This window comes from Gallus gallus, chromosome 14 (assembly GCF_016699485.2).
Source record: "Gallus gallus isolate bGalGal1 chromosome 14, bGalGal1.mat.broiler.GRCg7b, whole genome shotgun sequence".
Taxonomy (NCBI): Eukaryota; Metazoa; Chordata; class Aves; order Galliformes; family Phasianidae; genus Gallus; species Gallus gallus.
In genome coordinates, this window is record NC_052545.1 from 13293975 (window position 1) to 13314682 (window position 20708).

The 20708-nt window shown below is 52.8% G+C and overlaps 1 protein-coding gene across 2 annotated transcripts in view; it reads left to right on the forward strand.

Annotated features, from left to right (window-relative positions):
* The first annotated feature begins 7975 nt into the window (after positions 1 to 7975).
* LOC100857632 (multiple PDZ domain protein-like) overlaps positions 7976 to 20708 on the forward strand; it is a 30494-nt gene continuing 17761 nt past the window's right edge. The window contains exons 1-6 of one of the 2 annotated variants that reach the window (XM_046900748.1): positions 7976 to 8045; positions 9364 to 9437; positions 13396 to 13491; positions 14227 to 14296; positions 14584 to 14658; positions 20332 to 20417. In XM_046900748.1, the coding sequence (XP_046756704.1) occupies positions 7999 to 8045; positions 9364 to 9437; positions 13396 to 13491; positions 14227 to 14296; positions 14584 to 14658; positions 20332 to 20417 (448 nt within the window). In that variant the 5' untranslated portion in view covers positions 7976 to 7998. Of the gene's footprint in view, positions 8046 to 9251; positions 9438 to 13395; positions 13492 to 14226; positions 14297 to 14583; positions 14659 to 20331; positions 20418 to 20708 lie in introns of those variants that run through there. The other variant, XM_003642153.6, reaches the window with a different exon arrangement.

Below are 20708 nucleotides of genomic sequence, written 5' to 3' on the forward strand. Positions count from 1 at the left end.
GACTGTCCCCAGGATGTCCCTGCCAGCACCAGGGGACTGTCCCTGCTGTGTCCCTGCCAGCACAAGGGACCATGCCCAGCATGTCCCTGCTGGCACAGCCGGAGATGTGTTGCAGAGGGATGGCCCTGGGCAGACTGGAAAATCCCAGAGCTGCCAAGTTGGCTTGGCAGTGAGCAGCCCAGAACCCCCGTGGTGGCAGCTGTGCAGGCAGAGGTTGTGCCTCTCCAGGATACTGTCACCGAGCCAGGAGCTGTCAGGCAGAAGGTTTTTGGCTCAGGCATATCCTGCACAGTCACTCCAAAGCAATGCTGAGCGTGCCAAGCCTTTAATTTGCACTCTTCTTCCGGGGCTGCCTCGATAGTGCCCGAGAGCAGTGCCTGTGGGCTGTCCCTGGGGGTGTGGGCGCATTCACGAGACCGACAGATGCATTGCCCAACTACGGGACTCGCCCTGATCCCCAGCCCTGGGCTGTGCCTTCCCTGCTGCAGGGAGAGGAATAGGATTCCTGCCCACCTACCAGGCGGTGGTGAGGCTCAGCTGGGGGGAGAAACCACGCAACGGTTGTGCCCTAAATAATGTAGGTGTGTTTACTTCTCTTTTTTGGCAGTGGCTGGGAAGGAGGTGATGGGTGCGCGTGTCTGCAGCCCGGCCCTAATGCAGCTCGGTGACGCCTACAATCGGCTTTAAATAGTTTGATGTGCTGAGCACCGTGTGAAAGCCCGTGTGCTGGAGGTGTAATTATGATTGTGAGCAGCCAGGTGTGCGGTGAGGGGGGAGCTGAGCTCCAGGATGCGGTGCTGGGGGGCCTGGCTCCCCACCCTGCACTCCTGCTGCACACAGAGTGATCACTGGGCTGTGCCATGCTGTGCCAAACAATGCCATGCCACACCAAGTCATGCCAAATGGTGACATGCTATGCCAAGCCATGACAAAGCATTCCGTGTCATCCCAAACTATGCCCTGTCATGCCAAATCATGACATGCTACGCCAAACCATGGCACACCATGCCATACTGTACGATGCTATGCTGTGCTGTGCCATGCCATATTGGTCCATGCCGTGCCATGCCATGCTGTGCCATGCCATGTTGGTCCATGCTGTGCCACACTATGCTGTACCATGCCATGCTGTGCTATGCCATGCTGATCCATGCTGTGCTATGCCATTTTGGGCCATGCTGTGCCACACCATGCTGTGCCATGCCATTCTGCACCATACCATGCTGTTCTCATGCCACGCTGTGCCATGCTGTGCCATGCCATGTTGGTCCATGCTGTACCATGCCATGCTGTGCCATGCCATGCTGGTCCATGCTGTACCATGACCTGTTGTGCCATGCTGTGCCACTCCATGCTGTGCCATGCCATGTTGGCCCATGCTGTTCCATGCCATGCTGGGCCATGCTGTACCATGCCATGCTGTGCCATGCCATGCTGTACCATGCTGTGCATGCCATTCTGTTCTCATGCCACACTGTGCCATACTGTGCCATGCCATGCTGTGCCATGCCATGTTGCCCCATGCTGTGCCATACCATTCTGTTCTCATCCACTCTGTGCCATGCTGTGCCATGCCATGTTGCTCCATGCTGTGCCATCACACGCAGCTCTCAAGCCACACCGTGCCATGCCGTGCTATGCTATGTGATTTCATGCCGTGCTGTACCACGCTGCTTCTTTACGCCCTGCCCTGCTGTGCCATGCATGCTATTCCATGCCACGCCGTGCGGTACCATTGAACAGCGAGTATTTAGCAAGGGGGAGCCGGCAGAGGGGCGATCACATGTTCTCCCGCATGGGATTAGATGTGGCCGGTGGCGGCTGGGAGCCGAGCCCAGCGCCTGGCCGTGGGCGCTGCGAGCCCATGGCCCCGGGCAGCCGGGCACAGCAGCCGTAGGGCCCCGGATGATGTCCTACCTGCAGCCCCCTGGCCGGGACCCGGAGCGCTTCGATGGGCTTTCTCTCATTTACTGGTAAGGGGGATGGGATGCTTGCCGCGTCGGGAACAGGGCTGCGCTCCGATACTCGCGTCGCGTCTTAGGGAGCGGCGTTAAACCCATGGAGGGATGTGATGCGCTCGTGGACCTCACGGCTTTTGCGGGTTTAATTCCATCGATTTTGGCAGCGGGAGCCCCTCTCCAGAGGGCAGAGGGTGTCAGGGGAACGCTGCAGCCACGGGGAAGGTCTGGAGCCCCAGCATGCAGGGGCACACTCTGTGGGAGGGCAGTGCATGGGGAGGGCAGAGAGGGGATTGATTTATTTTGCAGGCAGCAGCTGGGGGAGCATCCATGCTGCTTGCAGAGGCTGAGTGCTCCTGCTTCTGTTGCAGCCCCAGTGTTAGGATTTCCCATCCGGATGCTTCCTCTCAGCACAAGGCTTGGAAGGAAAGTGTCCATCCCATACAGATCTGTGGGGCTCCGCCGGCACGGGCAGGGCTGCACCACGCATGGCAGCGACTGGCAGCCCTGAGCCATGGGGTGACCTGGGGGCATCTGCAGTGCCCCCATCCCAAAATACAGACCCAGGGTTCCGTGCAGGCTGTGGCTGCGGGACGCGCCCGGCGCAGGGCTCAGTGCAGATGTCTATGTAGGGCAGCCGGGAGCCGGCGGGCGAGCGGCTGCAGCCAGAGCCAGGGTTCAGAGCATGCGGCTTTAGCCGATTAACTGGGGGTCAGTGGGCCGGATCCGCACCGGCAGGGACTCGGCAGGCTCTTGGGGCCACCCCGAGCTCCAGTGCCGGCCAAACCCCAGCATCCCAGCTGGGGACGAGGACCCTGCAGGCAGCCGGGAGCATGGATGTTTGTGGGACGCAGCTGGAGTAGTCACTGAGGTGAGGGGTATGGGGTGCTGAGGTGGGTGCATGGAGTGGCAGCACTCCATGGGGGGCACGGAGAGGATGGCACCTCGGGGGGACAGCTGCATCTCACCAGGGGTCTGCGCTGGTCCTTCCCCTCTGCTTTTGGGTGCAGGAAAGGCAGAGTTTGCTGTTGGTCGGAAGGCGGTGGTGTGGGACGGCCTCATTGACCTTGTGGGTTACATCCTGCCATCAGCTCGGTGCCTCCCATGGGTGCTGTGGTAGCTGAGGGTCAGGGAAATCAGGGTGGCACAGCACCTCAACCCCACAGCATCCCCACATCCCCGAGCACCCCCACCTCCGTGGGGGTGCGTGCTCCCCAGCTCTGCTTCCCAACGCTGTGGGGTGATATTGCTCAAAAGCTATTTTCTATGTGAGAGATCTGTTCTTGTGTTGGGGTGTTGGGTCCAAACCTTCCCCAGCTTTGTGCCCCATAGCCAAGGGGAGCCCCTCACTGTGTCAGGGCCGGACCCTGCGTGTGATGGGCACCAGATGCACGGGGACAGTGCGGAGCTGTCTGGTTCCGCTGCGAGCAGATGGTAGGGAGATAACACCTCCCCAGCACGCCGATAAATATGGCCTCTGATTAAAAGATTAATTTTACAGAGTTTGCCATAGGGATTTGATAAACATGGTGTGGCTGTGGGACGTCACCCGGCGCGGCGGTGGCCCCGGCACTCTGTGCTGCGCACCCTGAGCTGACCCTGCGGGCTTTGCCACACAGATCCGGTCCTCCTGAGCTTTGCCAAAGGGCTTGGTGATGGATCCTTAGCACACGGGGATGCTCACAGCTCGAGGATGGAGCCAAGCTCTTACCAAGCTGCTGTTTGAGGTGTGGAACTGCATCTCCACCGGCATCTGCTGTGCTCTGCGCTGGGTGAGACATCCTGTGCAAGTGTGATCCTTCCCCAAAGTCTTCATTTCCCCATCTCTCTGCACCCTTCTTGTTTCTCTCTTTCCCTGAGGACACACTGGAGGCCACCTGGGCAGGTTTCCTGCCACCACTCCGGTGCCCTCCCCAATTAATTCCCTGCTCTGCGGCACTGCGGGGGCGGTGGCGATGCTCCCTCCCGCTGCCCGCTCAGCCACCAGCATCCTTCCCTGCTAATAAGTTTATAACCCGTCCAATCCTATGACCGAGGGGATTTAGCGAGGCAGGGAGGCTCATAATCCCGTTAACCCTTCGTGGGTCCCATCCCACTGCTGAGGAGTGGCTGCAGAGGTCCATGCAGCTCCCACTCGCAGCCGGAGCTGCCGGTGTTACTCCAGCAGTGACTTTGGCACTGTGCTGTTCCCTCTTCTGTTCAGGCTTGTCTGTAACACCCCTGATTTGAGTTCACCCGAAACAGCTCCGGGGGCAGTGTTTACGAACACGGTGTGGGTGATGCTGTGGACACTCTGCCGTTGCTTCTCAGCTTTACAGCAGCCGATTATCTCTTTTTGTTTGTTTTATCATCTACACTTCGTTGCCGATCTTCTAAGCAACGTTTTCTCATCAGACACAAACGCCTGTTCAGCCTACACTGATGTTTTGCCATGAAACAAACGTGGGATCTTCATTAAGCATGAGCCCAACATCACCTCTGGGGATCTCTCGAGCATCCCTCGCTCCCACGGTGGAGATGTGGGGGCACAGAAGGCACCACAGTGCCACATCCCACTGAGGCCACCTCTCCCACCTCAGACCTTCTTACAGTCGCCTTCTGCAGCCTCAGAGTCGCTGCTGTTGAAGGACGGCTTTCTGCCTCTCCTTTAATTCCCACCCACACAAACCCTCCCAGACCCCATTCCTCCGCTAAGCCTTGATGCGATGCTCCCGGTGGGAGTGCTGACCTTGCCAACTCCGTGACCTGTCCCCAGGTCTGGCACCTCTGTGCCCTCTCCTTGCCTGGCAGTAGGATGGGGTGGCCGTGTTTGTGGGTGCCACCACCCTATCCCGCTCCCTCCCACCCCTCCTGTCACCTCTCACCTCCTCCCAGGGCTCACTCAACAAGCAGGGCAGGAAGGAGGAAGCAGGAAGAAATGTGGAAGAGGCTGAAGTGCACTGTGATGCTTTTCCCGGATGGTCCTCTCCAAAATTTAGAGGAGAAGTGGAGAAAGCTACAGCAGGGGATTGCATCCACTCACAGTTTTCTGTTGCATAGAAAGGAAATTCTCACCAGTGCTGTTGCATCATTCAGATTGGAAAAGACCTCTCAGATCTCCAGGTCCAATCCCAACCCACCCCACCGTGCCCACTGACCACATCCCTCAGTGCCACATCCCCACAGTCCTCGAACACCTCCATGGACGGTGACTGCACCACATCCCTGGGCAGCCTCCACTGGCACAACCCGAGGCCATCACCTCTCATCCTATCTCTGCTACCCAGGAGCAGAGGCCGACCCCCACCTCCCCACAGCATCCTTTCGGGTACCTGTAGATAGTGATAATGTCTCCTCTGAGCCTCCTCTTCTCCAGACTGAACAACCCCAGCTCCCTCAGCTGCTCCCCATCAGACTCGTGCTCCAGACCCATCACAGCTCCATTGCCCCTCTCTGGACACGTTCCGGGGCCTTGATGTCTTTGTTCTGAATGTGGGCACCTTCCATTCACAAACTCGTTCAAAAAAGTGTACTCTTGTCAGTAGGTTCTTGGGATGTGGAACCTGGGCTGTTCTGGGTGACTGAGCTGGGTCCCCACTGAGGGAAGAGCTTGAGTGTGGGGTATATCCCCTTTGCCTTCAGCAGCAGTGACACAGAGCAGGGTCGGGATCCTTGGGCATGCTGCACCGTGGCCCCGGTGCTGGGCAGTCTGGTGACTGCTGCTGTAGGGTTTGCCTTTGAAGACGCTGAATGTCCAAGCTTCAAACACACCCACTTAACACTGCAGGCATTGCCTCCAGCACTTGTGCCATCCCTTTCATAGAATCATAGAGTCATTCAGATTGGAAAAGACCTCTCAGATCCCCAGGTCCAACCCCAACCCATCCCACAGTGCCCATTGACCACGTCTCTTGATGCCACGTCCCCACGGTTCTTGAGTACCTTCATGGCCAATGACTCCCCCACCCCCCTGGGCAGCAGTACGAATGCCCCACTGCTCTTTCTGAGAAGAAATTTTCCCTAATACCCAACCTGAACCTCCTCTGCTGCTGCACTGATTTATTTGAGAGAAATCTCTAGCTTGTGAGTCAAAAGGTTAATTCCGTGAATTAATCCACGAGAAGTCCCAGAGGACTTCTTAAAATTGTACAAAACAACGTAGGTTGAGTACAGTGATGGGTTGGAAGCACTCTCTTGCTGTGACCAGGAGGGTCATTGGTGCTGACCATCACGTAACCCCAGGAGGGTAGCAGTCAGGCACCAGACCAGCTGCCAAAAAGTCCTGCCCAAGGCAGACACTGTGCTGGGGTGCTCCACATGGAAGCCACAAAACACCCTGGCTGTCCTTGACCAATTCACTCAGGGTCAGAACTTGGCACTGGGACCACCGAGGGGTGGGTGGGAAGGTGGCTCCTGAGCAGAAGGGTGGGAGGACACTCTTTGTAGAGCCTGCCTTTGAGTGCTCTGTATCCTGGAGCACAGCTGGGGGATGGCTGGGGAAGGCACTGCTAACAGGGGTCCCAGCCATAGGGCACAGTGGGACATAGCACTGCACACACCCTCATGCTCCGGCTGCTTTGCTCCTGGCCCCATTGACCAAATCCTTCATGCAGTGTGGAAATGTGAAGTCATGGCCTGAAGCAGTGATTGAGCACCTGGTGGGAAGGTAGGGCCAAACCAGGGCAGCTCAGGTGTATGCAATGCAGCTGAGTGACCAGAAGGTGTGAAGCCAGGATCCACCCCTTCCCAGACCTCATTTAAAGGTTGGCAGTGGAGGTGAGGGTATTTCAGCTGGAGATCCCTGCCTACCTGATGATTTTGCAGGCCTTCTGAAGGTAAGCAGCTTCTTTCCCTTATTTCTGAGCCTACTGCTGTGGCATCTGAGTGGATCCTCACTTGCTGAAGCCTGGGACCTTGCTGTTCTGCTGTCTTGATGCACTTTTCATTGCATGACCCTGTGTAAGTTAGGTGCTGAGTGCCTTGCACTGGTGTATCACTAGGTGCATCTACATTTGGTATCTGGTAGGGTAGGCATTCTTTCTCTGAAAGGTCAGAAATAAATGAGTTGTGTATCAGGAGGGCTTTGCCTACCCAAAGGCTTGCTGTGGGCTTTTAGTATTTCATCTGCACTCCCCTGGACAAAAGCCACCTGAAAACATCCCACATTAAAAACAGAAGGAGGTCTTCTCTGTCTTCCATTGCTCTACAAGTAGCTCCACGTTGCCCACTAAGGTGGCCCGTGGACAATGGGGGAACTCTCCCATTTGCTGCTCATCCATGGGAGTAGCATCCATCAGCATCGGGTCCAAGTGAATATTTGACAAAGGGCTTACAGTGGAAGGAAGACCCCATTAATGGAGCTTGACTATCCCAGGGTGCAGGACATGCACTGTGCCACTAGTCCTGGTGCCTGTTGTCCCAGGAGGATGTGTTTCCATGTCCCACCATCTAGGGACACCCTATTGCATGGCTGGGGATGCACAGCAGGATGGAGGCAGAAGAGGCTGTTAGGAGGCAGAATACCCTTCTGACCTCCTGATGGACAGTGGGACAGCTGAACTCACTTCACATTAAGTAGGAAATGCTGTGGGCTGGAAAAGAAAATCAAACAAACAAAAAAAGCCCTCCAAAACTAAACCCTTGAGTGCTACAATCTGTTACTGCTTCCAAAGCTTTGCTACGGGCTTAAAGTCTTTAGGGATGCTGAGGATGCTTGTCCTGCACTGATCACTGCCCTTCATCCCTGTAGGGGGTGTGCCTGAAGGTGAACAATAGGATGTGCCCAAACAATTATCCCACTCTTTTAATTGGATGGGGGGGCTGGAGCAGCTCTGTGCCTGCCTGCTCAGGAAGGCACTCGCGATGGGCAGTGTTGGCTCTGTTTGGCTTGCGTAAGCTTTAATCTAAAGTTGGAGATGTTTTTAGCTGATCTGTGTTAATGTTGGGTGGAATTAACATGCATACGGGGGCACCACGTGACCCCTGCCCTCCCCATTTTGCCTCGCTTTAACGGATTCCTGCCAAATCAGAGCGGCCGGGCTGGGTTGCCGCCACCAGCAAGATGCCCGCTGTCTCCGTGCTCTACAAGGGAGCCATCATCATCAGCAGGTGACACCATGGGTGGTCGGGGAAGGGATGTGGGGGGTTCTGGGGATCCCCTGAGATGGGTCTTGGGCTCCTTGAGTTGGGGGTGACATCTGATGGCATCAGTAGGCGTCTGCTCTACTGACACCTCTGCTGTTGCGATGCGTTTCAGCTTGGTTTGAGCCATTTATTTTTTGTTGCTGGTGGTGTTGTCTCAAATATTTAATCAGTATACTCTGGAAGACAGGGATGGTGATCCTCAGCTGGGGTTGGGGCTGGGATGGCATCCCGGGCACCCTCCAGATGCCATCTTCTGGCAGTGCGCAATGGGGCCAGCTGTTTGGTCTCTAGGACGCATGGAGCATTGCAAGAACATCAAGGGGGGAGGTGGTCTTTGGGAGGTGTTTTGGAGGGCTGATAGGAGAAGTCCCTGAGGCTCCTTCCCCTCTTGCTGGGTTCGGAGCTATGTGTTGTGTCCCCTTGTCCCTCCTTAGCTGCATCCAGCAAGAATGCAGGACCTAATCTTGATTCAGAAGTTTGTTTTTTGCCTTGCAATTGAGGTTCTGGAAGTAGGAGTGTTCTGGGAGAGCACTCCCACAGCTGATAACGCAACACCTGGCTGTGGGCTGCTCACACTGAAGTCCACCATTCCCATGGCACAACCCTGCGGAGCAGGAGCGGTGTTCTAAAGCTGGGCTTCATTAAACCAAATTTCACAAGTAATAAAAAGGAGGGTAGGGAGGGTAGGACGTGACTTGGCACTGGGAAAGTGAAGATTCCAGTTGCTCTCTTCCCTGCTTTGGCTTGTTGAGAAACTCCCACCTTCAACCTGGCAAAGCAGATCCCTGCAGGAGGGGTGGAGGTGTGGGAAAACAGCCCCTGCCTCCCCATGTTCTGCTCTGTGTGTGTGTGTTACAAAACCCCAGCAGTAGGTTTCTCCTGGTTTTCCTCATTATGGACTGTGTCTATTTGTGAAACGGATATATTCTCGGAACACTGGTCTGGCCCTGATCTCATTTCCCAGAGCTGGACAGCTGTCCGGCCCTGTTAATCTGGGGTAATGAATCGCAGACAGGTCCATCAGCTTTGCTGGGTGGGGAGGATGATGTCCAACACTGCACATATTCTCTCATTTAGCTGCATAAACCCCTGGGGGTGACAGGGGGGCTGCATTTTGCCAGCGTAGGCTTAATATATCAATGTGACTCTCAGCTGGTGCCCCTTGGTCATCCCATGGGGACAGCCTGCTGTGGTGGCAGGGCTGCTCTGGGTTTGTTGGAGACATGGGTGGCAACTTATGGCAGCCCATGAAAGAAAGATGCCTCTCCTCTCTCTCCCACAGGACACTCATGGGACCATATGGGATGGATCGAACTGTGCATTGCTTTGAGTTCTACGACTGTGCCAATGGACTGGGTGAGTCTTGAGCCCCACAAGACCTGGATCTGGGGAAGCCCCAACATCCTTAATGTCACAACATTAGTGTTATGATCTGTCTCCTATCTGAAAGGTTGGGTGGGGCCCTGGGCAGCCTGATCTAGTGGATGGCAAATGTGCCCATGCAGGGAAGTTGAAGCTCAATGATCTTCAAGGTCCTGTGCAATCTAAACCATCTATGACTCTATGAAATCTGATATTGGTTCTTGTGCCTGTATGTGCTGAGCATCTGACAGCAACTTTCACAGCTGAGGCATTAAAATAAGGTCAAAATCCTGATTAATTCTCTGGTGACATATGAGCAGTTGCAGCTCTGATGGCTGCATGGGAACCCTGAGGTAGGGTCTGAATAGGATGGAGTGGGGAGGATTTATAGCAACATTCTGCATATCTTGCTGATTTCTCTACATTAAAACAAACAAATTCCCAGCGCTTTCCATGCCCATGCCAGTGCCCTGACCCCAGGAAGTCCTGGAGATGGGGCTATCTGAGAGCAGCCTGGATCCCATTGGAAACTCCAGCCCAGAGGTATGAGTGTGAACACAATGAGTCAGCCATCCTTTGTAGGGCACCGAACATCAAAGCAGAGGGAAAAGGGAAAGGAGATGGCCATGCCCATCCAAACGTGAGAAATTGCCTTAGGCTCATAGAAGTCAGCTGCAAAGGATCCAGTATAGCATCTCCTTCCACCCCTGTGCTCCCAGCAGCAATCATCCTGCAGAGCCTCTGAGGTCTCCAGGTGACCAGCTGGGGACCCATCCCAAGAGTCAACCTCCTCAGGTTGTCTGAGACCACCTGTTAATTAGAAGCTTGTTTCCAGCTTCTGGCTAATGAGGCTTTCCTGGCTCTTCTCTCTTGGCCTTCTGCTCATGAGGCCCACGGGAACTCAGGACTTTCTTTGCTTGCTGGCTACTTTTATATCAGGAGGTAGACTTGGTTGATGGGTTTGGTAGACTTGGTTGAGTTGATGGGATTTTAGCTGTTGGGTTAGCTTAGCTCATTAAGGGAGGAGACCCAGGAAAAGCAGTCTTGTGCTGTGCTGCTGGTAGGTGTAACCGTGTGGGTCTTCCAATGCCGCCACCACCACCTTTCTCCATGCTGCTTTCCTGTGGATCCAGGTGTTTTTGCAGCCTGGTTTCTGATAGGCAGCAGCAGCCTGCTTGGTGCTGGCCAAGGTCAGCATTTGGCCTGAGTCTGAGGCTTCACTGCTTGGTGTGGAAACCCACATGTGAACCTGGGCAGTTCAAAGGGGTTACCTGGCAGCTCCAGGACCAAGGATTGGAATTAAAGAATTGTCATCAAAGGGAAGTGATGCTTAAGGAGTATTTCTTAGAAATGCTGAGATCCCATTATCTTGACCTTCATCTTCTTAGGACAGGGAAGGGAGCAATTCACCTGCAATCTGTCCCTTCCTTCAGACAGAAAGAGCTGGCTGGGGCTGCAAGATCAACAGGGGGATTACGGGAAATGTAATTGAACATTGCTAGCTTAAGCACAAAGCTTGCAGCCTCACCCTGTGCTGATGGCCAGGGCTGCAGCACGGTGCTGCTGGGGCTGGGGTCCCCCCAGAAAGTGAATTTCAGTGGTGAGGTGGTGGAAGAGGAGGGTTTGGGTTCCTGTGCTTGGAGCAGACCCCATGCTGTTGGGATGTCCAGGGATGAAGGCTGTTGGGCCAAACAACCGGATTAGCCAGCACACCCCTGACCCGTGGTGCTGGTGAGATTATAGGGCTGAGAAGTTGAGAACTGCAACACTGGCATTAGTGGGAGCAGGATTAGATGCGGCTGGGAAGCTCCAGGGTCTCAGAGAAACATATAGGATTGCTAGGAATCTGGAGAAAACTTTGTTTTGGTTGGTGTAGACTGCATTCCTGCCTGGAATTTCCCCATGAGTCTTTTTTCTACAGGAGAGAAATGAGTGGGGTCACCAGAATCAGCTCCAGGACCTTTGCCAGAATAGGAAGATTAAAGACAGAGATCTAAAATAGGCTAGATTATCTGGCCTTGAGTATGACTTAATAAGCATTATACCGGGACTTTGATGCTGTGATAATTAAAGAGCCGTTATTTACCTAAACTGGGTCTCAGATAGAAACTCAATTGAAATGGGTGTTTATAAAACACGAGGGCTTTCAGGAATGCTAGCCAAGCTGCAGAAATCCCAAACAAAGCCCTGAGCGTCAACGGGTGGTTGAGCTGAGCATCACTCCTGCTCCGGGCTGGGACCCCCATATGGGACAGGTTGTATTTGTCACTGCCAGCCTCACGATATCCCATTGCTCAGTGCCAACCCCAGACCTGGGTGTTGACTCCTTGGTGCAACGCTCTCTTGTTGAGGGAGGGAAAAGGGTTTTGGGTTTTTTTTTTTTGCCCCCCTTGTCAAAGTTTGAGCGTGGCTAGGAGCAATGCTGTGAGTAATCACTGATTTTAATAACAAGGTCGGATTTTCCCCTGACATTGTTGGGGATAAAGGAGGATTTGTAGATATTTCGGCTATATTAAGCCATTATTACAATTGATTTCCAGACACAAAAGAGAAATGAGTCATTATCCAGTTGATACCTGGGAGCCGGTTGTGAATGGGCATCATGGTGCTGCTGGATGCTCTCCCAGTTGCACCACCTCTGAGGTGTGCATCTGCACCTCATTTCCCTGATGCTTGCTGCCATCCTCACTTGTCTCATTGGCAGTTTGAGCTGCCATCCCTCCTTGTCCTCTGCTTGGACTTCCAGTGTCCTTGTGCTCCTGGCACAGCATCCCCCATACTGGTCACACCAGGTGTGACCCTGCTCCCCAAGGCTCTTTGCCATCCATTGTCACACCTATAGGTCAGCATTTCCACCAGTGGGCATGATACAGCCAGCTGCTACAGGATGCACTTTGCTTAACACCACTCCAGCAGGGCTGGGATTTGTGGGATCACTGAATCATTTGATTTGGAAGGGACCCTTAAAGGCCACCTGGTCCCACCCCTCTGCAATGAACAGGGACACCCACAGCTCCATCAGTGCTCAGTGCACATCCAGCCTGAGCTTGGCTGTCTGCAGGGATGGGGCTCCATCTCTGTGCCAGTGCCTCGCCACCTGTATCATTGCCTGGGAGAAGGAGCAGTGAGTGGGTTTGTATGTGGCCAAAATGACAAATTATGATAATCTGTGTTTTATCACAATTTTAACATGAGGGAACTCCAGACATGAGATCTTTCCCCAGGGATAGCTGAAAATTGCTGGGCCCTTAAGGTTTAGGATATAGTGGGTGCAGAGCAGTGGGTAGACACCGTGCTGTTGTCCCCAGAGGTGCTGAGCTGGGGTCAGCACTAGGGCATGTCCCTGCTGCTGTGCCACTGTCCTCAGCCTGCCCTCCTGGCCACAGCAGCAAAAAGCCCGACCGGCGGGTCCCAGGGCAGATTTGTTAATTAAAGCCAGGCTTTCTAATCCTTCTGTCTGCAGCCTGTATTCTCCAAGTGGGATTTAATGAGAGTGGGTAAATAAGTCTCTTGTGCCACTTCCAGCCAGCTTACGTGTGCTGGCGGGGACGTGGCCGTGCAGTGCCAGCCCATGGTGAAGGCACCCGTGGTTGATGGGGGGCTGCACAGCCCCAAAGACCATCCCTGTGCTTTACCATGGCAACACCCAATGGGTCCCGTCAGAGGCATACACAAGGGCAGAATCCCACCCTTTCCCAGCACTGACCACTTTAACTGCAAACACTGAGCTTTCAGTTGTTGGAAGGCAGTCGCTCCTTGCTTGAGTGCACCTCAAAGTGGACGATGTGCTCCCAGATTCTCTTGGCCTCTGTCCTATGTTATTGAGCTCATCCTGCTGCTGGTGTAGCACAGGAGGTATACAGGACTTCTTGCAAGCCATATCTGCACTAAGTGGTAGATCCAGGAGCAAGCCAGCTCATGCCTTTGTGCCATGGTGCTTCTCATCCCCCAGGAATTAAGGTGATTGGTGGCATCAAGGAGCTCACTGGAGAAGAATATGGAGTTTATGTCAAGAGGATCCTGCCAGGGGGTGTTGCTTACGCTGATGGTGAGTGAAATATGGAAGGGGGTGGTTGGAAAAGCCAGAGGATGATGTATTCTATACGCTGCTTTGTTGGGCATCTTGGGTGTTTCCTCCTGGATTCTCCAGCAGCACTGTTGGGTTTAGGGATGATAATCACTGCAATGAAGGAGGGCAGCCTCGCCTTTGGGCTCTGCAGCTTTTATAGGATTGCTTTGTGTCTTTAAGCCAAGCTGCGTCCCCACCACTTGAAGCTCACTCCGCTTCTCTGCCTGCAGGGATTGCGTGAGATTGCATACAGCCATGGGATGACTTCTTCAGATTAATTGGTATTAGGCAAAGGGTCTGCAGAGTTCACCTTTTTAGAACTTAATCCAAGATGATTTCTTCCCCCCCCCACCCCCCAATGTTACAACATCATTTTTCCATCCAAAGCAGAAAAATGAAGGACAGGTGGAGGTGCCACTTGTGGGCTTTTCCCTTGACCTTAAATTGAATTATAAGCACAAGTTTTATGTCATTTTTTGCCTTTGTCTTCGTGCATCCCTGCAGCATGGGAGGCCTCTGATGTTGGCAGAGTTGTTCAGGGCCGTGGTAGAAACTTCATCTAGAGATGTCTTGAAAAACAGGTTGGATGAGCATCTCAGAGCGACCCATGCATATTTCATTCTGTCTCTGAGCAAAGGCAGGAATAGCCCAACCTCTCCAAGTCCCTTCAAGCTGTATTTTCTGCAGTTTTTACCCGTGAGTTTTCTCTTCTAGGGCGCCTGCAGCCAGGAGACCAGATCCTGGAGGTCAATGGAGATTCTCTAATTGGGGTTACCAGCGAGAGGTACCGTATCCAGACAGAAATCTTGCATTCTTCTTGGTTTTGTGTGATTCTGTGAAGTGGTTTAGGCTGCAGGTTGCGTGGAGGGCACTTGCAGGGCATTGCTCTGTTGCAAACAAAGGGATTCTGCACCCAGCACTGTTCCCAAGGACCAACTTGGGAATCATCAAATGAGAAGCATGTGTGTGGAAAATAGACCAGTTTGATGTGAGCTTTGACATACGGCTGGGTGGGCACCAAGCAGCTCTGCTCTTACCTGGCAGTGACACATTGTGGTTCTTGTCCCACAGGGCTGTGGACATCCTGAGGACAGCATCAGCCACCAGCCACATGCGCCTTCTGATAGCCCGCGATGACGATGCCAGGTGAGGGGTGGCATCTTGCACCAGGAAGGGTGGAGGTGGCATTTGTTGGCACCTGGAGAGCATTGGCAGGAGTGGGCTCCAAGCCAATGGTAAAGATAGAGGTGGCCAAGGGTCTTTGGCTGAGGGCAGTGTGGGCATGGGAAGGCTCCTCCAGCACCGCTGTGTGGTGTTGAGTTTCCTACAGCTGATGGCATCCTGCACAGAGCTCTGGGTGGAGATGTGCAAGGACAGTAGGAACTTGCCTTTCCTTTTCAGTTAGTTGCATTGAGTCTTCCTTCACACTGCCTTCCCCAGTGGATTCCTCCCTCCCAAGGGAGGATGAGTTTTGTTCTCCCTGGAACCTCTCCCTTTGAGGTTCTGCTTTCTTTAGAGCTAATCTGAGACGCTGAAAGGAGAAGGAAAGAGTTCAGTTTGGTCTTGGCTGGATGATAATGATGGTGTCACAAGGGCAGGACTGTGGGAAGCCAGGTATGGGATGAGATGCTCACATCTGCAGGGAGATCCGATGCAATGTGCTGAAGCATCCTCTCCTTTTGGCACACCTGGGACATTGAGGTGCACCAGGAAAACCACAGACATGAGTGGGGGAAGGCCAGGCGCTGCCATGGGCTTTGTGCTGCAGGTTGCCACGTTGCTTGCTCAATGCACCCATGTCCCTTTAGTGTCAGGGACTGTGGCTTCATTTCTTATCCATCAACGGCTGCGGAGCATTGGTCCCTTAGCTCAGCAGTGAGAGTGCTGTAATGACAGGGCTGAGAAGCATTATATTCTGGTGGAAGAAGTATTTGGTATTAATGACAGACTACTTTTTTTTTATTGTGCTCTATAAATGGAAATTGCATCCCAAATTATGACACACAGCCTGAGCCTCTCGGTAGGTGCTGCAGAAGCTCTGGGTGATGCCATCAGGTTGATATAAGCAGGGATGTTCAACTCTTTATTGATTTCTGGCTGCTCCGGGCTGCTCAGGCCCCTCCACCTCACCTCATAATATTGTAAACTGCAGCAGATGGTTCTTAAAGCATCCCCATGTGTGGCTCTGGCTGCAGCTGCAGCTCGTGTGAGGCAGTGCAGAGGCTGGCTGGGGGCAGGCAGACCTCCAGCCCTGTGCTCAGCCTCCGTCTGCTCATCCGTTAAATCTGCAAAAGGTTACCCAGAGGGATGGGGGGGGAAGTAAGCAGTTTATTTATGGGTGGTTTGGTTTTTTTTGGGTGAAGATTTGCAGAGATTTCGCTTACATAATCATCTCACAGACCATGCATCTCCAGGATGAAGGGCTGTGGAACAAGGAGGGAAGGATTTTTCTCCTTCCTGCCTACTCCTTTTTTTTTTTTCTTCTTCTTCCTTCCATCTGCCTTCATCTTTACAATGCCATGTCAGCTTTCTGGGACATGGGCTGAGCACCACCCTGCAGCTTCTCTTTGCAAACCTGCAGCATACGAGGCACGGCGGGGGAGGAAAGGCGATGGCTCTGGGTTTGGAAGAAGATTCGCCCTGCCTGCCAATTTTCCCCCATGACTCAGCCGAGTAGCATTTTGCTGTGGTTGCCCTTGGGTGAATTTGATTTATAAACGCTATTATTTGTCCCTGAAGTTAATTATAAGCCCCAATTACCTGCGCTGTTGATGGATCTCAGTCCTGGCATGTATAAGGTGCGTGCTTTCGGCCTGGCACATCAGGCGTGCTGCAGAGAGCTGCAGTAATGTTAGGGCTCAGAGCAGAGCATTCAGATTTAGAGTTGGACACTCTGGAGGATGGTTGGATCTCATTTCATCTGTGCTCCTCTTTGGCTAATGAGGATAATTTTATTGCATACACGTAACCATTGTTTATTCATCCTCAGCCCCAAAGTTACAATAGCTCCTTGTTTCCGTGGGCTGTGCTGATACCATCCCGGTCTTGCAGGTTTATTGCTGTGAGAAAGCCTTCCTGTGCTGCACCTCCTAGCACAGCACAGCTGGTGTTTGATCACAGCATCTGAGCACGATGCATGCGGTCATCTTGTCAGAAACGGGCTGATGTGTTAATCGTGCCTTTCCATAAGCAGTGATTGCAACATGCATAGAGCAAATGCAAGGTGATCCCCTCACCCTGCAAGCTCCAGCTGTGGGTGAGGGCTGGCTCCTGTGGCTGCTCTCATAGCATGGCTTGAGTTGAAGGGACCTTTAGAGGCCATCTGGTCCCACTGCATGAGATGGACAGGGACACCCACAGCTCCATCAGGTGCTCAGAGCACATCCAGCCCGAAAGCCTTCACTCTTGCAAGCCTGACATCCCAGGCTCTTTAGCTGCTCTTAAAGGAGGAGCACAAATTCTTTCACCCCAAAGCCACGGTGCATGTGTGCCCACCACTGCTTTCCAGGCACGTGTGTGGCTCCATGGATATGGAGCATCACCCACCCCAGAGCTGGAAGTGCCACAGCTGCTGTGTGATGAGTGTGAGAAAGCAGCATTGCTGGCTGCTTGCATCACGGTTGCAGTGCTTTGGGTTCAGGGTTCCGCTGCCCTGAAGGCTTTATTTATTGAGACGCTATTAATGAGTGCAGTGTCCCAGGCTCCTCTCTCCCCAGCCTTGATGCAGGGCTCAGGCTTCCAGACGCGGTGCTCTCACATTACCTTTGATGTTGGACTCACCCTTTGTTCTCCCAAGAACAAAAGGGCAGGACAAAAAGGTATTATGAGATAAAACAACAGTATTCTGCCGGAAGATTGACCCCTGCTGCTTAATCTGCTGCAAAGTCCACCGCAGCTGGCTGCTGCTGCATCCCCATCATCCAACCCCAAGCTGTGGGGCAGCTCCAGGCCCTGCACTGCCCCAGCTCCATGAAAAAGATATAGACTTTTAAATACTTCAGATGACTTCTGAGGTCTCTTAGCATCTGAAAGGATGAAGTGAGGCTGTTTTTTCTAGCCTTCCTCCAGTGCATTGGTTCAGTGACTGGGCTTCATCCACCTGTTTGCAAATCCCACATCCTAGAATTATTTGAGTTGGAAGGAGCCCTTAAAGACCACCTGGTCCCACCCCCCCTGCATGAACAGGGGCACCCACAGCTCCATCAGTGCTCAGAGCCCCTCCAGCTTGACCTTGTAGGTCTGCAGGGATAGGGCAACGTGTGCCAGTACCTCCCTGCCCTTACTGTGAATAACTTCTTTCTTATATCCAACCTAAATCTCCCCTCCTTTAGTTTGAATCCATTTTCTCTTTCCCTCTCCCAGCAGATCCTGCTGAAGAGTCTGTCCTTCTTACAGCCCCTTTTAGACAGTGAAGGGCTGCTCTTGGGTCTCCATGGAGCCTTCTCTTCTCCACACTCTCCTCTTCCAATACAACACTGAGTAAAAGATGGTGCATTGCTTTCTGCTGAGATGACCTTCAAGTTAATCATATCTTTATGCCTTCACGGATTTGCTGCTTGCAACAAAGCAGGAACCAGGAGGGCAGCGTGTGGTGCAGGTTGTCACCTGTCCCTCCAGCAAGCGGCTGGGCTGGACACCTCACTTTGTAGATGAACAAAACCCAAATAACATGAAAGAATGTCCCAGCCTTGCTTGCCCTTGCTCATAACAAAGGGCTTGACAGCACGGGCTGTTGATTGGGCTTGCACTGTTCAGCAGGGCTAAAGAACACAGGAGCTGCTGGACCTGTTGCATTTGCATTGACTAAGAATTTTGTAGCCATTGTTTTAAGTTCATAACCTGTCCCATGCTCTGCTGAATTATTATCTGGGGAAAATGTAACAATGGATGACCACAGAAACACCCAGCCCAAAACAAAAAGCCAGCTGCTGATGGCTGGGTAATCACTGGAAATAGCACGTTAGCTTCTAACAAGTTAGCCCTGCCATTATGGTAGGTCACAGGGGGATGACTCCATCCATCACCACATGAGCTACCAGTGAATGGGGATCCAAATTCTCTATGAAAGCACAGGGTTTTTATTGGAAAATTGGGAAGTTTCTGCTAAGGTAAGATCCATTCGTGGCTTATCCCAAGGAAAGCTCAGGATGGGAAATGGACATCCTATTGCTATAAGATCTAGCCAAGCTATCCTTCAACTCATTCAGTGCTTGGACACGTTTCAGTGTTTAATACTAGAAACTACCAGCTGCAGTAGCTTCATGGAAGTGAGGTTTTGGAATGACTTACTGTTAATGTACCCATTCCAGGGTGTCCCTTGGATATCATTGTCAGGGCAGCAGGTTGCCTCTTCAGGGCAAGCCTGTACCCCAAGAGCTGAAAAGCTGCCCCAACAGAGTGGTCAACACATTTGGGTTCTGGTTAACCACGCAACCACTCATCTTCCTCTTCTCTGAGACATGGGGAGAAGCTGTGGTTTGCCATCAGAATGGTACCCATTGTCTCCCCAAACCCCAGTGAGTGCCTATAGTATCTATCTAAGCTGTCCTTCAGCTTATTCAGTGCTCGGTGGTTTATCTCTATGAAACTCTCACTTGAAATGGTTTTAGGGGAGGCAAGGTTTTGGAACAAACCCGTTGTCTTCTTTTAAGGTCAGAGGTTTGGTTGATAGTGACAGCAGTGCCAATGCAAAATATTTGGATTCACTGAGACGTTCCACTAAGCGTTCTGTGATACTTGGGTTTAAAATTAGCATTAAAAGGAATGAATAAGGCATACATTCGATGGCAATATGAGATAAGGCAGGCATTGTGCTTTGAAGTTAGTTAAAGAGCTGGTTGTTAATGGGAAGACTTAAATTACTGAGAGCACTTCCAGCAGGATCCCAAGGAACCGGTGATTCACTCCTCGTTTTATACTGTTGACTCTAACCTGGCCAATAGCACACGACATCTACCCCAGCAGAGCATGCCGATGACACAACGTCTGTCGGTGTGCAAGAGCAGGCTGCTCGGTGAGGAAACTGCTGCTGCAGTGGCTTTCCTGCAGGTTGTGAGCTGGGCAGGACCGGCTGTCAGGTGTGAGAGCTGTCTGCTCATCACTTGGCTTTTCATGTGGCTGTGCTGTCAGCCGGCCGCCTTCCCGTGGGGATTCCCTCCTGCCTTCAAAGCAGGCACCTAACGCTGCCGTTGCCACAGAAGCACCAATTTCAGGGTCTCTCCCCTGACTGTAATGAGACCTGGAAGAAATGAGTCAGCCCTGGGACTTCTCTTGCTGAGTGAAGGTTGGCTTGGCTGGGAAGCGTTGGGTTATGAAGGGACAGGATGGCACAGGATGCTCAGAGCAGACGCAGCACGGATGGGTGCGTGAGGCTGGTGCTTGACCCCAGCATCCCCTTTCTGTGCCTCCTCATCCAAACGGATGCGAGAGGCTCACAGCAGCTCAAAGAAGGATTACAGAAATGATGCAAGAGCTGGTAAACGTGGCTAATGGTGGGTCTTAATGGCTTAAGATCTCCGCATGTTCTGCTTGCTGAAAGGAAGGTCGCGAAGCAACACCTCTCATACGTGAGCAGTCGTGGCTCAGCAAGGACCTTTGGGTGCTGTCAAACTCAGGCTGGCAGCAAAGCATTAACAAAGGCAGCCTCTTGAGATTGCAGGGTTTAGGTGTGAGAAATCTCTGCCTGCCCTTCACTGCTGGAGGGAGCCAGCCCTGTGGGCTTGGTGATAAGTCATTGTGTGAGGGCACTGCTGTCACACGGCGGGGTGGGAAATGGTTCTGAGCAGCAGCTGCTGACCCATGCCATGTTTTGCTTTCCAGGAGAGAGTTCTCAGAGCTGCTGGAGAAGTTTGGCTCCCAGAGCAACACTGGCTCCGCACGGAGCTCACCAGTCCTGCATGGTGGCAGTGAGTACCGGTGCCAGCAGCTCCATGGCTGCCTTTCATCCCTCTGCCAAGAGAGTTTTCTTTGTCTCAGTGTTATTTTGAATGTGTTTGGGTCCGATTTGGTTTGGGTGAAGGCTTGAAGGAAGTGATGTCCCAGGGCACAGCTGGTTCTGCCTATGCAGAACGAAGCAGCAAGCTAGCCCCTGCGTTGTAAATTCAGGGAGAATTGCGCTGGGGCCATAAAAGTTTTCCTGATACCTGAACTCAACTGAAATGCTGGTAATCCCAGCAATACCCATCGTTTGCAAAGGG